Genomic DNA, 18758 nt, shown 5'->3' with positions numbered 1-18758 from the left:
TCATACATCCTGGCACTTAATAGCAAATATTCCATTTCTTAAAACAGCAGTGCCTTTTGCACCTAATTTTGCGACAAGGTAAAAGCCCCATGTGAACTTTATAAATTGTTGCCCTCCTCTCAAAATTGTCCCTCAAAAAAATGTGGGACAATTATTCAAGAAGTTAGTGAGGTGGATCAGAAGAGTATTGTATGCGAAGGTTGGGTTAATAGTGGGTCAAGTAATAAATTGATAAATGTGAATCAATATATATATTGCACATAGCTTATCATAAGGATGGTTAAGACATTTTAAAAAACACTATTCTCTTGCATATTTTTTCTCTCTCTAGACTTCCTGGTACTAATGAGCTAAAAGATATGGCAGGAGACATCTTTTCTATTTAACATCTGTTTTTCTAAGACCAGTGCCCAGAGTATAACATAGGATGTGTCTAAAAAAGCCTAATAAGCTGCAGCTGGCCTGGATATAAATATTGTCAGAGCTATGAGTGTAAATCAAAACACCTAACTTACAGTCTCTGGATTAAAGCCAGAAAGTAAGAATATAAAAGACTACAAATGACAGTGTTCTTTGGATGACCTACGGACAAAGAGCGAGTAGCTTGTTCTTGGAATCCCCAAGCTCACGCAGTCTTTCGTTTTTGAGAATATACTGTCTCATAGAAAGGAAGACCTATGAGGAAAGTATTTCCTGTATAGAGACTAATTTATTTCTATCTTTGTTATTATTATAAGCTTATTTGCCTTGATTAATCTATGTAATGCTTACTGCAGTGCTGTTTGCTTTTACTGATATTCACACTGATATTTTTTTTATCTTTACTGACAATGATAAATATATGGTATAAAACTAAGTTTTGCTTTTACAAGATTGTGTGTGTATGTTTCATGATGTTTAGGCCACCTTTCACAAAATACTAACATGGCTCAAATTAAGAGAGTCAACAAAATGTCAGCAGGCCTCTTTCTCCTTTGTCATTTCCTGGCCACCAAACGGATGCCGTTCCTAAAGAAGTCTACTGATGCTCAGGGGCATGAGGAACAGAGAGATAGGGCCCATCAACTTTCCTCAGTTCTCAGGTAAAATTTGAATCATAGTGCTTTTTTTTTTTTTTGCTACTGACTATACTCCATCAGACTAGCATGGAAGAAACCAAGAATTATAAGCACAGTCATCCAGACTAGCATTTTCAGTCTAAAGCCTTTGTCCCCCCTCTGGGGTGAATGCAGATATTAATTGGTGTTTGATTGTATAGTTTTATATGGAAATTTTATTTAATTTTGGCGCTTTGATATTACTCCTCTAATAAGCTTATTCTTTCATCATGTGACTGTTTTGGGTTGGTTTAATTGTTGGTTCCTTGATTGCGACTGAAGATGAACCAATTCAGCTTTTTCTGTTTCTGGCTATGAAAATGTATTTAAACTTTTACCTGCTCCGGAAATCTGTTCAAATTCAATTCTAGATTTAATATTTGGGAATGCTGAAGTGGTACACCCCTAATGCAGAGATCGGTCTTGAAAAACAGCCTGTGTCAGATGTTTGGTTCAAGACTTAGCAAGTATCTTATAAGTTTCTGATCATTGAATTATTTGCCAAGAGAAAAAGGAAAGCTGTGCTGACTATCTTATGGGGCCAGATTAAAAGCTCAGGGATGGTCTATATCTAACATGGATCATGTTACCTATAATTTTTTTTCCATTTTTCTAGTTTGTTCCCAATAAGGTTTTTTTTTTTTCTTGCAACAATAATTCTTTTGGTACCAGAGTTTATCTGGGTCACTAAAAACACATGCACATAAATCTTTCCATAAGGAGGAAGAGCTGCTTTCAAGTTTTATAGACGTTTATTTTAAAATTGGTGTTGAGATCTTCTGAAGGTGAGGTAAACACGCATTTCCATTTAATTCTCAGTAAATGTTCTCCTTTCAATGCATACTCACCCACAAAATATAAAAACACATGAACGTTTTGAGGGGTTGCATTGGCTGTGACACGTCATTGAACAAACCCCTCAGAAACGTTTTTCAAAGACTTTCTTCCATTTTGTGCTCATGAAAATTAACCTTCTAATAAGTCAATAGGGGGAATTTCTTCTCCCTCCTACTTACTAGATTTTTGTTGTTGAGATCTGGAATGTCAGTTCTGGAGGTATGGGCAAACCTAACCACTCACTTTATGTGGCAATTGTTATCAATCTTTCAGGTACACCTTATAACAGTAGTTCAAAATTAACTGCATGTCTCTTAACAACTATTTTAAACATATTACCAATTACAACACTCAAAAGACCAGCAAGCCACCACTTGTTTTTTTGTTGCTCATCTCTTACATACGTCAGTGAACAAAAATGCTATATTTAATACAAATTTATAATTCCATATCTGTCTAGTTCCAAAAACAGATTAGTATTTGAAACCCAAAGGTTATCCCTAGATAATGCCTTCTTAATAATCATTGGACCTATGTTGGATATTAGATCAGAAGCTGTACATAAATTCGAAGAAGCTGAAGCATTGAAGAAAACTGATTTATCATCTTAACAAGTTTAAAATATTGGTATACAACATTATCATGAGAACATATTAGTAATGTGGTGCAACAGTCATGGACCAATGATTATAAGAAGGCAACAGAAGGCTTTTTTAGCCAGGACTGCCTATTATGATGGCCATCCGAGGAGAATGATTGTCAAGTTGTGGCATCTAATGGTGGGATCACTTATTTCAGAATACCATCTCTACCCAAATTAGACACGAGTAACGACAGAACAGAAAACTATTTGTCATGTACAAAATGTTACGAAGCTAAATGTTGTCACCTTTGTTGATTTCCATAGGGACAATTCACCAATTGTCCACCTTGATGCAAAATCCATCTTGTACCTAATTTTCCCTTTGAAAACTGCCAGGGGGTACACAAAGTATTCAGACTTTTGTACCTACATTTTTCTATGGTTAAAGTTTCCATGGACAATAAAATATGCCTTGTGTTGATTTACATTTTGTATGCTATCCGCTGTGATTTTTAGATCGGCGGAATACAAAGCTTTTATAAATAAATAAAAACAAAGGCAGACTGGAAAACAACCTGCATGTGTTTACTTCCCAGTCCCACCCAAAACATGACCCTGGCAATGCTTCTCTTCGGTCAGCTAACACACACACTTACAATGGAACCCCACATGTATCTTTAGCTGGATGGATGAAGAGCAATTTCCAGGCCCCCAGTTTACCCAGGTAGGGCCCTATTTACTCAGAAAAAGGACTTTGAAAATTGTCCTCCATTATGTTCCCATAAAAAGTTTATATTGTGGTTAAGGTATGTACATAGTTACCAACTGCAAGACTGAACTGAAGCATTGTTTCTAGATTCCAAGTGCTGCTCATTTATGTTTGTAATTTCTTGGCCCAACTTTATTTGCTTACTTGTATTTTTGTTTCAAATGTTTTAAGAGTTGCCAAATTAAACTTAAAAAACATACGGAAAGGAAGATGAAGTTTGGCATGCTAAGTGAAAAAGAAAAAAAGTTTGTTTCAAGTATCTAAACTTTTTGTTAAAAATAAAATTAACAAATGCAGCAGAAGAGTGCATGTGTATCTAATTTGGACAGACAATATACAGAAAAAAAGATAAATTTGTACAAAAGTTTGAAATTCATGAGCAAAAGTGGGAATTGTCAAGGCTTCAACATTAGCTATAGCAGAAAATGTATAAATCCTTAAACATTGATAACCTATAAAGGCAGCAATTAAACAATATAGACAGCCAGGCAAAGAACATTTGGAATTCCTAATATAAAATAGAATGGTATTTTTTCTTTTTTACCTCTGTCGGTTTGTAGCAGTCTACCAGGGATTCCTTTAAGAAAGATATGAAATGGTTAGTCTTCATCAAAAAAACCATGTTAATTTTGACAGCAAACAATGTAAAGGAGGAAAATGTTTATCAGAGACTTTGTCATATAAATGTCACTGAAAGGAAATCAGGAATGACAGTTGTTGCCACCATTAGCAACTGTTTAATCACCTGACAGCCAATAAGCTACCAGACTCTTCTTATCTCCAGTTTGGGTACAACGAAAGCACGATCTGGAAAAAGAACTGGTTTTCATAACTCAACTATGCAATTACACAGGGATGAGAGAGTCAGATTATGCAAATATACCAGATGAATATTCATAGAGCATAGAGTAAATAAAGGCCACAAAGCTCACATAGCCTGCCCATTTTCCATTTTTGATCCAACTCTCAGAGCTTAATTGACATCCTTACAAATAATCCTCACGTAAAAATTCTCCATGCTTGTCCCATGCCTTCTTGAATTCTGTTACTGTCTTGGCCTCTATCAGCTCCAATGGGAGACTGTTCCATGTATCCACGCCCTTATTAGAAATAAAGCAAGTTTGTTTACCTTAGAGAAGGCTCTTCATAGAGCAGGATGAATTAGCCATGACACGTGGGTGACAGCAATAAGGGACCTCTCTCATATAGCTTTAGCTCTACTGAGTATGTGTGGGAGTTCCTGCATGCATGCTGCTTTGTAAGCCCTTCAGTTGATTGCAGAGCTTAACTTTAGCTAGGTAGGCAATTCTCCAGGAAGGTGGGCAGGTATTAAATATGGCTAATTCATCCTGCTGTCTACAGAGAACTCCATTTACCAAATGCAAACTTGTTTTCTCCATCGACAAGCAGGGCTTAACTAGCCATGACATTTGGAGAGTCCCAAACTGAGGGCTATGTGACAGAGCACTTACTGAAAGCTACCTACTCACTCTCCCCCCATCCCCTCTTCTCCACAATGGGGACTGGACTACTGGGTGAACAGGTTGTGCAAAACTGCTTGCCCAAAGCTACTGTTGCTTCTTGTGAGACAGTCCAGACAGTAATGGGATGTGAAGGTATGAACTGACAACTAAGTTGCAGCTTTGCAAATGTCTTCAAAGACAGACGAGCCCTTGAGTTAATCAAGGCTTTCATTTGATGAGCCTTGACAAAGTCTTTGATTTGCAGGCCAGCTAGGAGCACAGCAATGTGCGATACAATCTGCTAGCCGGTTAAGACAATGTGCCCTTGGCAATCACTCTTCCTAACTTGTTCGGATCACATAAGACAAAAATTGAGAAGCCGATGTGGTTGAGTTCTCGTCAGGTAAGCAGCCAAGGCCTTTTTACAGTCCAGTGAATGGAAGGCCTTCTCTCCATGTGCTTGAGGTCTTTGAAAGGACGTGGGCAACACAAATACTTGATTCAAATGAAAAACTGAAAACCATTTTTGGCAGAAACTTGGGGTGAGTGCAGTACTGTTGTGGTAAGGAACCAGTGAGTAATGAACCAATGTCTGAAGTTCACAGACTCTTCTAGTCGAAATAAGAATGACCACGAACTCCGCTTTCCAGGTGAGAAAGTCTACTAAGTTTGTAAGGCAGTTTCATTAGTTGTTAGTACAATATTGATATCTCATGGCACCAGCAATTTGGTGACTAGAGGTCTCGTGTGCCACAAGCACTTCATGAACTTCGACACATAGGACCTGATTTATAAAACTATTTACACACTTAAAAGTGGGTTTTACATGTGTAAACACATTTTACCTATGTAAGTGGGCTTTTGAAAATTGCTATAATATGCCATTGAATTGTCAATAGGTTTTACTCGTGTTAAGTGCACAATGTGAGTAAATGGCTTTGACAGTATGTTACATTTACATGGATAAGTCTTTTCAAAACTCTCCTGTTTAGATGTAGGGATGTGCATTTGCTATACACTTGAACTTGGTAAGCCACAGTGGCCCAGAGATACACTTTGACCGATGGCATGCTGAGACCCAAGGAGGAGAGGGAGAATAAGTACTGCAGCAACTCCTTTGGCTCACAGTCAAATTGGTACAGGAGATTGTCACCAAGATGAAATTTTTTTTTTTTTAAACTGTAAGCTCTACTAGTTGAAGGCTTTCTAGCAGACATCACAATATTCTCAACTTCCTTGGACAATGACAGTGATGAGAGCTCAACATCCATGCCATCAAGATGAGAGAGGGAAGATTCAGATGACAGACAACCCTCCTCTTGAGTTAGCAAAGTTAGAGTGGATCCCAGAAGGATCAGAGGGCTGACTGACATTCTGATGAGGTACAAGAACCATACTTGTCCGGGCCAGGCTGGAGTAATGAGAATCAGGTGTAGCTGGTCCTTGAGTGCATTCTACACTGTTCTCACCACTAATGGAAATGGTGGAAAAAGCACACAGCAGATCTGCATCCCACTTCAGCAGGAGAGCATCCAGAGCAGATCTGAGCTTGCTATAAAGAATAGAGTAGATTTGTTTACTTTCCTGTTGTCTTCTGACATGAACAAATAAATTGACAGGCAACCCCCAAAGACTGAACAACCTGTCTGCCACTGTTTGTCTCTGCAGTGTTTTTGTCCTCAAGTGATTTCTAGAACAATCTGCCAATATGTTGGAGATCCCAGAAAGGTAGGCTGCTTGTAGGAAGGCTCTGCTGCTGCAAGATTCTTAGGGATTCCTGGCAGAGGGTCCATGATCATGTGTCCCCCTTGCTTTTTCACGTAGAACATTGCTACTTGGTTGTCTGTCTGGATCAGAATTCTCTTAATGCATATCTGACTGCTAGTAACTCCAGGAGACTGATCTGACTTCTTGGGTTCAGAATGAGCCCATGTGCACACTCCATTCCCTGGTGGACATTTCTATTGCCCGAGTTACTTGAGGTAGAAGCCAAAGGGGGGCTCACATCTCCAGGACATTTGGGCCTAGCCACCAATGGAGAGACTCCCTTCATATTTGCCGTGATCCTCAAATGGGACAAAGGTTGAAGCAAATAATCCCACTAAGTGCGGAGGGCCCACTGAAGAATCCAGATATTGAGGCATCATGGGAACTACATGCATCATTGTTGCCATGTGTCTCAGGACAACCAGAACCTTTAGAGCCAGGACTTGATTCTACTGTAGTAGGATCTGGATCAAGATTCGAAGACATAATGACCACTCCAAGGAGTCTATCCATGCCCTGATGAACTTGATTCTCTGGGTAAGGACAAGATTCAACTTGGTTGAATCTTGATAATGAATCCAGTGAATGAAAGAGATAGTCTTCTACAGGGAGTGCATCTAACACGTCTGCTTGGGAAGGCCCCTTCGCTAATCAGTTGTCCGGGTAAGGAAAGACACCAGTTCTCTGATAATGGTGTACCACTGCTACTGCTAGGCATTTTGTGAAGACCTTAAGTGAGGCCACCATCTTAAAAAGGATAACTTTATATTGGTAGTGAGAGGAACACACTATGAAGCGGAATTCCCAATGGGAGCAACATATGGGTATGTGAGCATGTGCATCTTTCAGATCCAGGTTGCACATCCAGTCTCCTCCTTGAATGAAGGGCAGGATGGTGTGTATAGAGTTCATTTTGAACTGGTCCCATAATAGGTTCTTGTTCAGACTGCATAAATCCAGGATGAGTCTCAATTCCTCCCCCCCCCCCCCCCCCCTGACTTTTTGGGGATAAGGCAATAGGATGTGATGTTCCTTGGAATACCAATTCTATTGCTCATTCACTAGCGCCTCGAGATGGAGTCGGGTCAAGTAAGATTAAGCTGGACTGAAGGCTGAACAATGCTGCTGCACTAGAGGATGGGAGAAGTGCAAACTGTAACCAAATTCTGCAATCCTGAGAACCCAACATTCTACTCTTCCAGGAAAAGGTGAACCTTCCCTTCTACCAGAGGGCTAGAGGCTCGAGGGTTGAGTCCCAAACATTAGGTCTAGGCTTAGGCTGGGTTTGTAGTGGCATCTTCGGTTGACATCCATGAGCTGGAAGCTGCTGTTGTGGAAGTGCAGGTAATGCAGACCACCGCTGAAATTGGCAGAATGGGAATCTCTAGAAGAAGAAATGTTTAAAAGCAAAGTAAGAATGCCTAGAAGACGACAATTGTTCAGGTTCTGTTGAGAGAAATACTGGATGGCAGTATGCTGCTCCTTAATTTGAGGGTCTGTTTACCTGACCTGGTCTCTGAAGTGGTTGTTCCCCAAACAAGGAACATCAGCCAACATGAATGCCCTCAGGCAAGTTGCTGGTTTCAGCCAAGCTATCTTGCATGCTCAGATTGCTGCTGCAGAAAATCTCTCTGTGGAATCAAATGATTCATACACCAAGCAGAGGAGATGACATTCACACTCCTCCATGAGCAGAAGGGGCCCTTTGATGGTCTTCCTGTTCTCCATCTGACTATCAGGGGTTTCAGCTTGATGATACAATCATGTAAATATTATTTATTTATTTTATTTAGAAAGTCTTCTATACCGATATTAGTAAGAACATCATATCGGTTTACAGCGAACTTATAGAATGGAAATTACAATGAACAGGGAAAGGGGAAGGGATACAAGTAACTATAGGCAAGTGGAGAAATATTACAGGAGGAATTGGTGGGCCACAATGTGAGCACGGAGCATCAAGCTCTAGAAGACCTTATTCCAAAATTATCTAACAGTCTGGGATTCTTACTGGAGGAAGGGAGGGTGTTGGAGAAGATTCTTGTCTTTTTAGCCCATTTTAATGCTGACTTCATTACCATCGACTAATGTGGTATACAAATAACTCCAAACCCTAGGGTTTGTTTTACGCTTAAATTTTGCATCCAGTTTGCTGGCTACTGGGGGACAGGATGCCAGATTCTTCCACATTCTCATTTGTAAATCCCGTAGGAGCAAGTGAACCCAGATTGCCACAGGTTCAGATGGAGTTTCCAGAACCCAGATAAGCCCAAAAAACAGTGCATAGGACTTATCCCTACAGATGTTGACTCAGTGTGCCTTATCCAGCTTGTTCAAGAATTTGGAGTACAAGAGATCTTCTGGAAGCAAAGAATGCTTCAGCAGATCAGGTAGGGGGTCTGAGGGAATCCCCATAGACCCTTCCTCAGAACTGAGAGGTGAAGGGACACTAACCCACGACCCCTGAATGATGATGGTTGGGACCTCAGTGATCTGAGGAAAATATGCTTAGGGCATGCTCCAGATAGCAATCTCCCATGGTCAGACTGGTTAGATTCCTCCACAAAGAGGATGATAGGGACTAGATCCTGCCACTAGGACTTCTGATGGGAGCTCCCGAGGCATGGAGATGAGAGGAACCCTTGAGGGAACAAATCTTACTCTGGATAGGTTGAAGGGTGTACTCCTTGTCACTTGCTGCCAGAAAGGCAGAGAGTTTTCACCAATTCTGTTACCTGGTCTAGGGGCTGCTGTGAACAGGAGTTGGGGAAGACACATCCTCTTCTGAGACCAGTCTAGGTTCATCCTCTTGAGAAGTTCCTAAGGGACTCTAAGAGTGTGCTCACTTCTGAATCAACTGAACTAGTGGATGCAGGGAGAATGGAAGCATCACAGAGCATATCATATCTGACATCTCCAAACAAAGTCCTCACTCAAGAAGATGGGCCAGAGGAAAGGATATCAAACTGGAAGGAGACAGGTGCACTGATTGCTCTGACTTTGAATACGTTGAATGCACAGATGGAGCCAGGAATCAGATAGGCCAAACTGCGGTGATTTGATGGATCTGAGGCTAAATGCATCAACGACATGAATGGCTGCATCAGCTGAAACTAAGGCCCAGTGCATCAACAAAGAAGCAGAGCCCAAGGCCCAATGTGTTAACAGCAAAAAGGGCTTATGTGCAGATGGCGCTAAGGTTGAGAGAGTCAAAGGCACCGATGACCTATGCTTTAACGATGTTGAGCCTGGAGCATCAATGGTGCGGGACTCAATGCATCAACGATGCCAGTTGTGTGGATGGGTCGGATCCCAATCTCAACTTCAGTGATGCTGATTGTGTTGCTAGCTCTGATGCATGGCCCTTCTTTTTCTTATGTATCAAAAGTCCCATGGGGCCTACAAAGGTCTTACTGACATTTGTTCGTGGTGTTTTCATGCCTTGCTCAACCTGACAGAGTTGCAGATCTAAGAACTGCCACAGAAGGGGGTACTTTTTCCTCAAAGATTTTCTGCTCAACTCGGCATGGAGGGAACCTGAGTAGGCACCACTCTGAAAGGAGAAACAACTGGCTTTAAACAGACCTGTGAAATTCTTCCATCTTCCAGGCCCTGTTCCTCTGGAACATTGGTAACATCTGGCCATAGTCGTAAAAGTTAGGTGTGTCAGTCATGGTCTGTCTCCAGAAATCTATAGCAAATATCATGGCATCAGAGGAGGACATCTTTTGATCACACACAATCCTTAAAGGCACTTGATTTGGTTAAAAAAAAAAAAAAAGTGTGGGTTTGGGGTTTTGACAGTAACATTGAAAAGTGCTGCTGAGGGGCTACAGAGGTGAAAAAGAACTTCAAAGTGAGTTAAGTACAAAACAGATGAGTGAGAGAAACACATCTGTACAGAAGCTCAGACAAAGATCTGAAGGATTCTCGAGGCTGCGCATGCGCAGAACTCCCACACATGCTCAGTAGAGCAAAAGCTCCATGAGCTAGGACAAAAGGGTCCATTCGGAGCTGTCAGATGTGTCACCCACATATCATGGCTAATTCAGGCCTGCTTGATGACGGAGAAAGTCTATCCCATTTGAGTCTAGTATCATGACCTCTTGGCGTAGAACTTTTTCCCTGAAAAAAATGTTTGCTTCTTTGCATTTATACCTTTGAGGTATTTCAATTTGTCTATCATGCCCCCCCCCCTCTTTACAGATATTTATGTCTAAAGTCTAATTTTATAAGGCTTATAGTGCAGAGTCAGTATCATTTTGGGATCATCTTTCTGAACAGTCTATATATTTGTCTATATCCTTTGGCGGTACAGTCTTTAGAATTGGACAACACACACCATAATGAAATCTCACCAATGGATTTGTGCAGAGGTATTATCACTATTTATCTCTCCATAAACACATTAGAAATCTCCACTGCTTTGTTGCACTGAATTTTGCACATCAGTACCACACTTCCGATTTCTGTGTACCAAATACATGACTTTTTTGCTCTTAAATTTAGGAGCCAAAATTCTCAACCACTCAATGCTCCGATTGCTTTTTTTCTACTCCATCTATAGTATTTACTCTGTTGCAGACCTTAGCTATCTGCAAAAAGGCAAACTTTTCTACTAATTCCTCTGCAATGTCACTACTACTACTTCTACACTCAGCACTGAAACCTGAGGCACTCCACTGATCAAGTTCACTGCAAGGAAAAAGGGAGTTATCACTACCTAACCCAATTTACCATCTTAGGAAGCAACCCCAAGACTGCTCAGCTTGTTTATGAGCCTTCTGTGTGGAACAATGTCAAAAGCCTTACTGAAACTTAATTATACATTCAGTACTCACCCCAATCTAAATCTTTGATATTCAAGTCAAAGAAATTGATCTGATGTGTGGCATGACTTGGTACAACTATCCTGCATTGGAGCCAATCACCTGGATTTCAAGACATTAGACTATTCTGACTTATAATAGGGATACCATAATTTTACCCATCATGGGGGTCAGGTTACATGGTCTGTTTTTCCAGCTTCCTCCGTAGCTCCACTTTATGAAAAGGGACAGCATCTATCTAGCTCTCCGATACCACCTCTGTTTCCAAAAAAATGATTGCCCATATCTATCGGTGAAGCTGCCAAAACACATTTAGGCTCCCTTAATATCCTATCAGGCCCAACTGCCTTGTCTACTTTCAGTTTTAGTAGTTCATTGTAGATAAATGGAAAACCAGACCGGGTTAGAAAACTCAAGGAATGCAGCTGCCTACCACCATTCTAATGTGACCAGGGTGGGGGCAAGGGTAAGCAGCTTTTGATATTTTTTGATACAAGGACTCAAAGGGCTATACCCCACTGAGACAGTGTGATACAGTTTTTCCAGTTGGAAGAAAAATTAAAATTTGGACCAGTTGAAGTTGGATGTTTTTGTACGTGGGGACAGTTCTGCAGTTTTTGTGCCTGGGGATTTTCTTCTATTTGGTGACTGACTTTATTGCTGGCACCCCACTCCACTTTTCTCACATTGCAAAGGACAGTTTATTTATGGCCTGGGTTATGCTTTTTATGCTACAGTCAAGACTATTGTATTTGAACACCATTCTTGGACTCCGGAGAATATCTTTCCTCATTTTCCTACCCGTTTCAGCGATTGAAGTGTATGGCTGGACATTGGTGTGAATCCATTCATTGCTCCTTCTCTGGACTGTTTGGCACACCTTCAGAGTGAGCACTGAAAGGGAAGAGTGAATAGACACTCCAGGGGCCCCAGAAGATTACTCTTCTTCCCCATCTGGACCACACCTTAGTGACTGATAAAGCACCAAGCAGGGGGACCAGTTACACAAAACAATAAATAAAAACTAATCCAGTGGCTCTCAGTCTATGAGATTCAGGTTGCATGCACATTGCACGGTTCTTAATCTCATGCACATTGTGGATAACCTCAAACATAGTTAACACCTCTAATTCCCCTTCCTCAGATACACACAAACTTGCAACTTCTATTCCCAAGTAAATGGTTGATTCCTCCATTGTCCCTGCTGTGTACTAAGCACCAATGTATTGAAAGCCAAGAATCCTCTTCAAACTTGCACTAATAATGCCTGCAGTGCATTTACAGTGAACAGTATAAGCCACAAAAATTCATTTAACCTAACTGACATTTTGCCTCAGGCTCCAAAATCTATCAAAATAATAATTAGTATGTTTGCAACAATACTATCATTCACTTTAGGGCCCCTAATTGCTAGCTGTTTCTTGAAACTTTCTGAGTAGTACTAAAAAAGAAACCCAACTGATTGAGAAGGAAAGGATTTGTAGGGGTGAAAAGGGAAATTCAATTAACTCATTACAGGTAATTCTTCTTTATGCTTCATTCCTCTCTCAAGGCCTCTTCCCCTCGGCACCCTCTCATAAATCCTTATACTCCAAGGATATACACTGGGGAAAAAATGTATAAGGACAATCAGCTAAATAAGGAGCGCATAGGTCAGCAAAGAGCTTTTACCTTTGTGTTAGAAGATTCATTGTAGAACTCTGCTCTCAAACAGATTCAGAATTAAGAACATACCCACCTTGTATTGTGAAATTAAAGCATTAGGCAATACCCAGAAAACCACTTACTAGGATGGAGTTTTATGTGTTTAAATGCTACAATTCCCCCTGGTAGATCAATTAAATCTATTCATATGTTAACATGAAAACACACAGATGCGAGACAAAAAAAATGTATTGAAAAAAAATGTTTAAATTCTTAATTTTTCCAGTCTTTGTTGTTATTCAAGGCAACATCACACAAAAGACTGTTTGAATTAGGCCTAACATTACATCAGACAATGGATTTTTTTTCCCCACACACTTATCTCATTCCATTTGCTTTTCATCTTAAGGAAATTAAACAAAAAAAAACAAAAACACAAACAAAAAACAAACAAAAAAAAACAAAAAAAAACTTAGCCCTTAAAACATTTCCCTTACTCAGGAAGTTCTCCTCAGCTTGGCTCCTGGGTTAATTAAAGCTCCCCAAATATATTAACTATATTTGAATGTGCTCTCTTTTTTTCAGGGTTCTGCTAAGTTTTCCAAGAAAAAAGCTCAAAGATAGGAGCAAATCAAATAAATTAAATTCCTTGCAATTCTAGAAATCGCATGGGTGAAGAAAAGAATGAAGAGTAAAAGCTATTATACTAGCAATTAGAAATCTCCTTGAATGTTAGGAGAGAGTCAAACAAGATGGCCGTCCCTGATCTAGTGAGACAAACTCTGGTCCTCAAGAGCCACAAACAGGCCTGATTTTCAGGATATCCTCAATGAATATGCATGAAGTAGATTTGCATTAGTGGAGGCAGTGCATGCAGATCTCTCTCATGCATATTCATTGGGGATATTCTGAAAATCGGACTAGTTTGTGGCTCTTGAGGACCAGAATTGGCCACCCCTGTAAAAAAGATTTGTCGTTTGCCTCCTTTGCTTTGCTGTTATAACCCATCACAAAATCTTCTCTTGAGATAAGCATAGGAAGGGTGTTTTTCAAAGGCATTCTTGTAGATTAAAAAAACATGTCGAAGAAAATCGCCTTTTACAAAATTGCCCGTCTGATATGCAGATTAACTTATACACATATGATGAGTTTGCATGCAAGTGTACCCAGGCTGAGGGAAGGCGTTCGGACTTAGGGGATACTTTTGGATTTTACAAAGTATGCATGCAAGTTTTTTACATCCATAACAGCAGGTGCAATTGTGTGCAGGTAAATTTGATGGATGTTTACATGCCGATTTGTATGCTTAAGTCCGCTTTGAAAACTGATAACTTGTGCATGTTTTCTGCATAATTTAGGCAGGCTGTTAAAAACAAAAAAAACCCAAAAAAAACGTACTCTCTGAATGAGAGCCATACAACCATGGGCCAATTAACCAAATAAATTGCAAACAATTTCTTGGGTAACTTGCATGCTAGCAGTTTTGTTACTGACATTCTTATGCTTGGCTATAATTTATATGCAATTACTTAGAAAAAAATGTTATCTTTTTATTTTAATATGGCACTGTAAGTTAGTGTCATTATAAAATTGATAACAAGTGAAAAAAAATATAGTAACTGAAACCAAATACAAGAATCAATATAGAATCAGCCACAAACAATAAAAGATAGAATAAGTTGCCTTTAAAAGTGCAAAATGGCCTCACCTGTAGTCTTCAAGTTTGATGACTCAGCATTATAGTTTATCACATTCAGACATGCATGCATGAGACTGAGAATATCACACATTCATTTAAAATCACTGCTGGATTTATTTAATAAAAGAATAAGTTGGTCAGAGAAGTTAATTGCAAGGTTTACATAGGTAAATGAATTTTAATGATCCTCTATCTTATCTTTCTTTTAGCTAATATAAAATGAATACCTTTTTCACAAATAACTGATATATCATTGTGGTTTTCCTAAAAATTTAATATTTTTTTAAATTGAAGATTATGATTCTATTTTTTCATATTTAAAAAAGTGATCTCCTTTGGGATCACGGATGCTTTTGTTTTTATATAGCAGTCTAAAGTTTGACTGGACAAGATCTTAGCCATCGTACGTAATTTAGAAATCATTAAAATGGCCTACACAAAGTCAGAAGACAAGGTTCATGCCATGCTCCATTAAGCTCACCTTCCACTACTGTTATCATGATGTGTACCTGCTCTCTGCGTAAAGCCATTCGTAGGGGTGCACTAGCTCTCAAAGTAATTTTCACCTCTTGACAGAATTACACTCATATTAAACAGCAATAACTTAAGTTAGTGTGCTGTTGGCAGTGCCTTACTGTCAAAGTTATCAATCATACTCCTGACTTATGAGAATTGCTTAACTTGCAGTCCCTTCTACCTTAAGTGCATGGAGCAAAATCAACATAAGCAGTTCATACTGCCAACGGCACATATGAACTTTTATTACTGTGCACGGTATTCCCAGAAACCACCTACCTGTAATTTGAGAGCTCGCTCTTCTTCACTAGTTGTATCTAGAAGATCATCTATATCTATTTCTACTTCTGGCATCTCTTCTTCCTGAAAAGGGAGAATAAAAACATTAGAGGTGGTGAGCTCTCGAAATTCCAATTAAATTGAATGAAAAAAAAAAAGGCAACCTTTGCTTCAGTCACATGATGCAGACACATCCATCATTGGCATACAGTGAACAAACATAGGGTCATTACTCCAGATGACTTAGGATAATTCCATATTCAAAATGCAAAAATCTTTTCTTCTGCTGTGACCTTCACAAATATATGCGCTGCAAACGAGGGCAAGGAAGTGCCTTCTAATTGAAACTTTTGCTAGCTAGAGCATTTTATGAAGTACAGTTTCAGTGGAAAGCAAGCACCTTTGTGCAACTCAGCAAATACTCCTGGCTTTGTTCGAAAAACCTTGGCGAACACTGTTGCTTTCAAAAATGACATAGCAAGTTATGGAGAACTTTCACTCCCACGTCCCAGGTAAATGGGCAGCTGAAGGCCATCGCATTACTAAAATGCTTAAAGTCCTGGTTGTTCACACTAAACCTAGGTCTGAAGTGGAGGTTGACAGCTTTCATTTTAGCGCTTTTTCTATTTTGCACTTGAAATGAATAATGCTAGAGAGATGACTTTAGATGCTCAAACTACTGAAATGAATTGGAGATAAACACACACAGAAAACTGGAGAAATCAAAAGATGCCAGCAGGTAACTAGAACTGAGCACTTGAAATAACCTTCCTTTCATATTAAAGCCAGCAAAGGACTACATGAAGACTGGTTAAAAAAACAAACAAAAATAAAACAAAACATTGCTCTTCCTGCACTAGGGGGACTTTAGAGTAAAAAGGCTAAAATGTTATTTTGGATAGAAGCTATGAAATGGACACTCATTTTCTCATGGTCTGCAAATTCATTGGGTTTTTTTTATACCTTCCAGCAGCGCTGCAGAGTAAGAGACTGGTACAAAGTTCAACAAGTAGGAAAACAGAATAGTTGGTTCTTTAATATATGCATATACTGACTGCTTGGATTGCTTGTGTTTGCACACAGCAGTCCACTATGTGCCAGATGCACCATACATTCCCCCCCCCCCCGACACACAGAGCAGTGAATGCAAGGGCACAGAATAGCCAGAAAGCATTTTGAAGACTGAATCCAAAATTTAGAATCCCTTTAAATTGAGAATTATTAAAGAAACACTTGAAGGGATAAAGCATGTTTGCTTACCATAAAACTGTGTTCTCCGCAGACAGAAAAGAGAATTAGTCAAGACGTGGGATGACTTCAGCACTGAACAGATCCATCTCTAACTCAGTAGAGTTTATACTATTGAGCACGAGCAAGAGTACTCATTCATGCGCTGCCTCATAAGCCCCTCAAGTCTATTTGTGGAGCTTAGCCTTTGCTAGGTAGTCGACACTCCAGGGAGGTGGGTGGGCATTAAGAGTGGCTAATTTATCCTGATGTCCACAGAGAACACCATTTACTGTAAGCAAACATGCTTTCTCCTCCTTCAAGCAGGGCTGGATTAGCCATTGCACATGGGGAAGCCCAAGCTTAGGGTTGCACTGAGGAGCACTTACTGAATAAGCAACCTGGCTGCTCTGTAGAGAGTGGACTAGTGAGGGAACAGGCTGTGCAAAACTGCTTGTCCAAAGTTACTGTCAGAGATTGTGAAGCTTTAAAGATGTCTTCAATAGAGACAGATCTCAGATGAGCCACTAATATAGCTATGGCTCTAACCTGATGATCCGCGATAGAGTCTAATCTGTAGATAAGTCAGCTCACAGCAGTGCACAATACAGTTTGCTAGCCAATTGAAAACAGTACGTTTGGCAACTGCTACACCTATTCTATTGGGATCATAGGATATGAATAATTATGCTAATAAATAACACTTTTGGGGGATCATGTGATAACAGAAAAACCTTGAATTTAATAAAATAGGACCATCACAACACTCCGCGGATGCTGAATTTAATTTAGAATTCAATATTTTCACTGCTAAGGGTCATAAATCAGCATCAGTCCTTTAGTGCCAGCAGGTCAAATATAGGGTCTGATAGGATTCCTGTAGACCCCTTCTCTGAGTCATAGGCTGGGGAAACACTAGCCCAGGACACAGATGAGGATGCTGATCAGGGCAACAGCCTCTTTCGTCTCAGAGGGGACAAATCCTGGGAAGGTCCAGGTTGGCTATGCCCAATTCAACCTCTGAATTGTGGATGGACTCTTCCACAGGGAGGGGGAGCCTGCGCGAACAGGGTGGGCTGATTTCCACTGCTGGAGTTATTGATAAGACATCCAATGGCCCTAGAAGAGGATAGGTCTTCCCCCTTGCAGGAGTAAATCAAATACCTTTGACAGGAATGGTTGAAGGTTACCCTCCTTGTTACTGACCACCAAAGAGGTAAAGAAATTCTTCCTTAGTTCTGATATCTGGGCCATGGACTGCTGTGTCTTGGGCTGGAGTTGAAGAAATATCCTTCTCAGAGACCAGAATAGGGTCCATCCTCGTGAGCTGCCTGTGTCAGACTCCAGTCAGTCTCCTCCTGCGAAGCCCATAGAAAGACCAGGAGTACCATGAACAGTTAGGATATGGGATTTCTAGCCACAAGGTAGACTATGTCTTCCGGGTCCAGACCTCCTGATCCAAAGGTCTGGTAGGTGTAAGTTCCATAAAGAAGAAATGAGATGGGAATAAAGATGTCTCCCATGCCAAAGAGGAAGAGAGAACCTGGAAAACCATCTCCTGGTCCCCCAACTCAAGGGGAGTATCAGATAAGAATTCTCCTCCTGATGCTCAAACGTCCTGTGTGTTGATGGCACTGGATGTATCAAATGAGTAAGGGCCCGATGCATCGGTGGAATCAAGAGCCTTGATGCTGATTCCTCCATGGACGCTAGCTATGTTGATGGCAAATGGCACTTTTTCTTCTGTGCTTTTAAGCCTCTTGAGGGAGATGAGGCTTGGAAATACAATGCAGAGTGTGAAAACTCCAGTGCCTTATGTTTCTGCACCTTGTTTGACCCTGGGGCCACAGAGGATTTAGAACCTGGAACCATGGGTAGAGGAGCCTTAGACAAGCAGGTCCTGTTCGACTAGGCACCCAAGGAAGCTCCACTCCAGGAAGAGTATTAGCTTTAGCCTCCTATTGACCTGCAGAACTCAACTATCTCGAAAGCCATTTCCTCCGGGAAACATATGGCTGCAAAGAAGAACATAAGAAAATGCCATACTG

The 18758-nt window shown here is 40.3% G+C and overlaps 1 protein-coding gene across 1 annotated transcript in view; it reads right to left on the bottom strand.

Annotated features, from left to right (window-relative positions):
- PPP1R14C (protein phosphatase 1 regulatory inhibitor subunit 14C) overlaps positions 1-18758 on the bottom strand; it is a 124740-nt gene that overhangs the window by 31998 nt on the left and 73984 nt on the right. Inside the window, exons 2-3 of the mRNA XM_029596544.1 lie at positions 15484-15567; positions 3831-3863 (exon numbers count right to left, since the gene is read on the bottom strand). Of these exons, the coding sequence (XP_029452404.1) occupies positions 3831-3863; positions 15484-15567 (117 nt within the window). The remainder of the gene's footprint in view (positions 1-3830; positions 3864-15483; positions 15568-18758) is intronic.

The sequence above is a fragment of the Rhinatrema bivittatum genome, chromosome 3, assembly GCF_901001135.1.
Source record: "Rhinatrema bivittatum chromosome 3, aRhiBiv1.1, whole genome shotgun sequence".
Lineage (NCBI taxonomy): Eukaryota > Metazoa > Chordata > Amphibia > Gymnophiona > Rhinatrematidae > Rhinatrema > Rhinatrema bivittatum.
The sequence above is the reverse complement of the archived record's forward strand: the minus strand, read 5'-3'. Positions and strand labels throughout refer to the sequence as shown.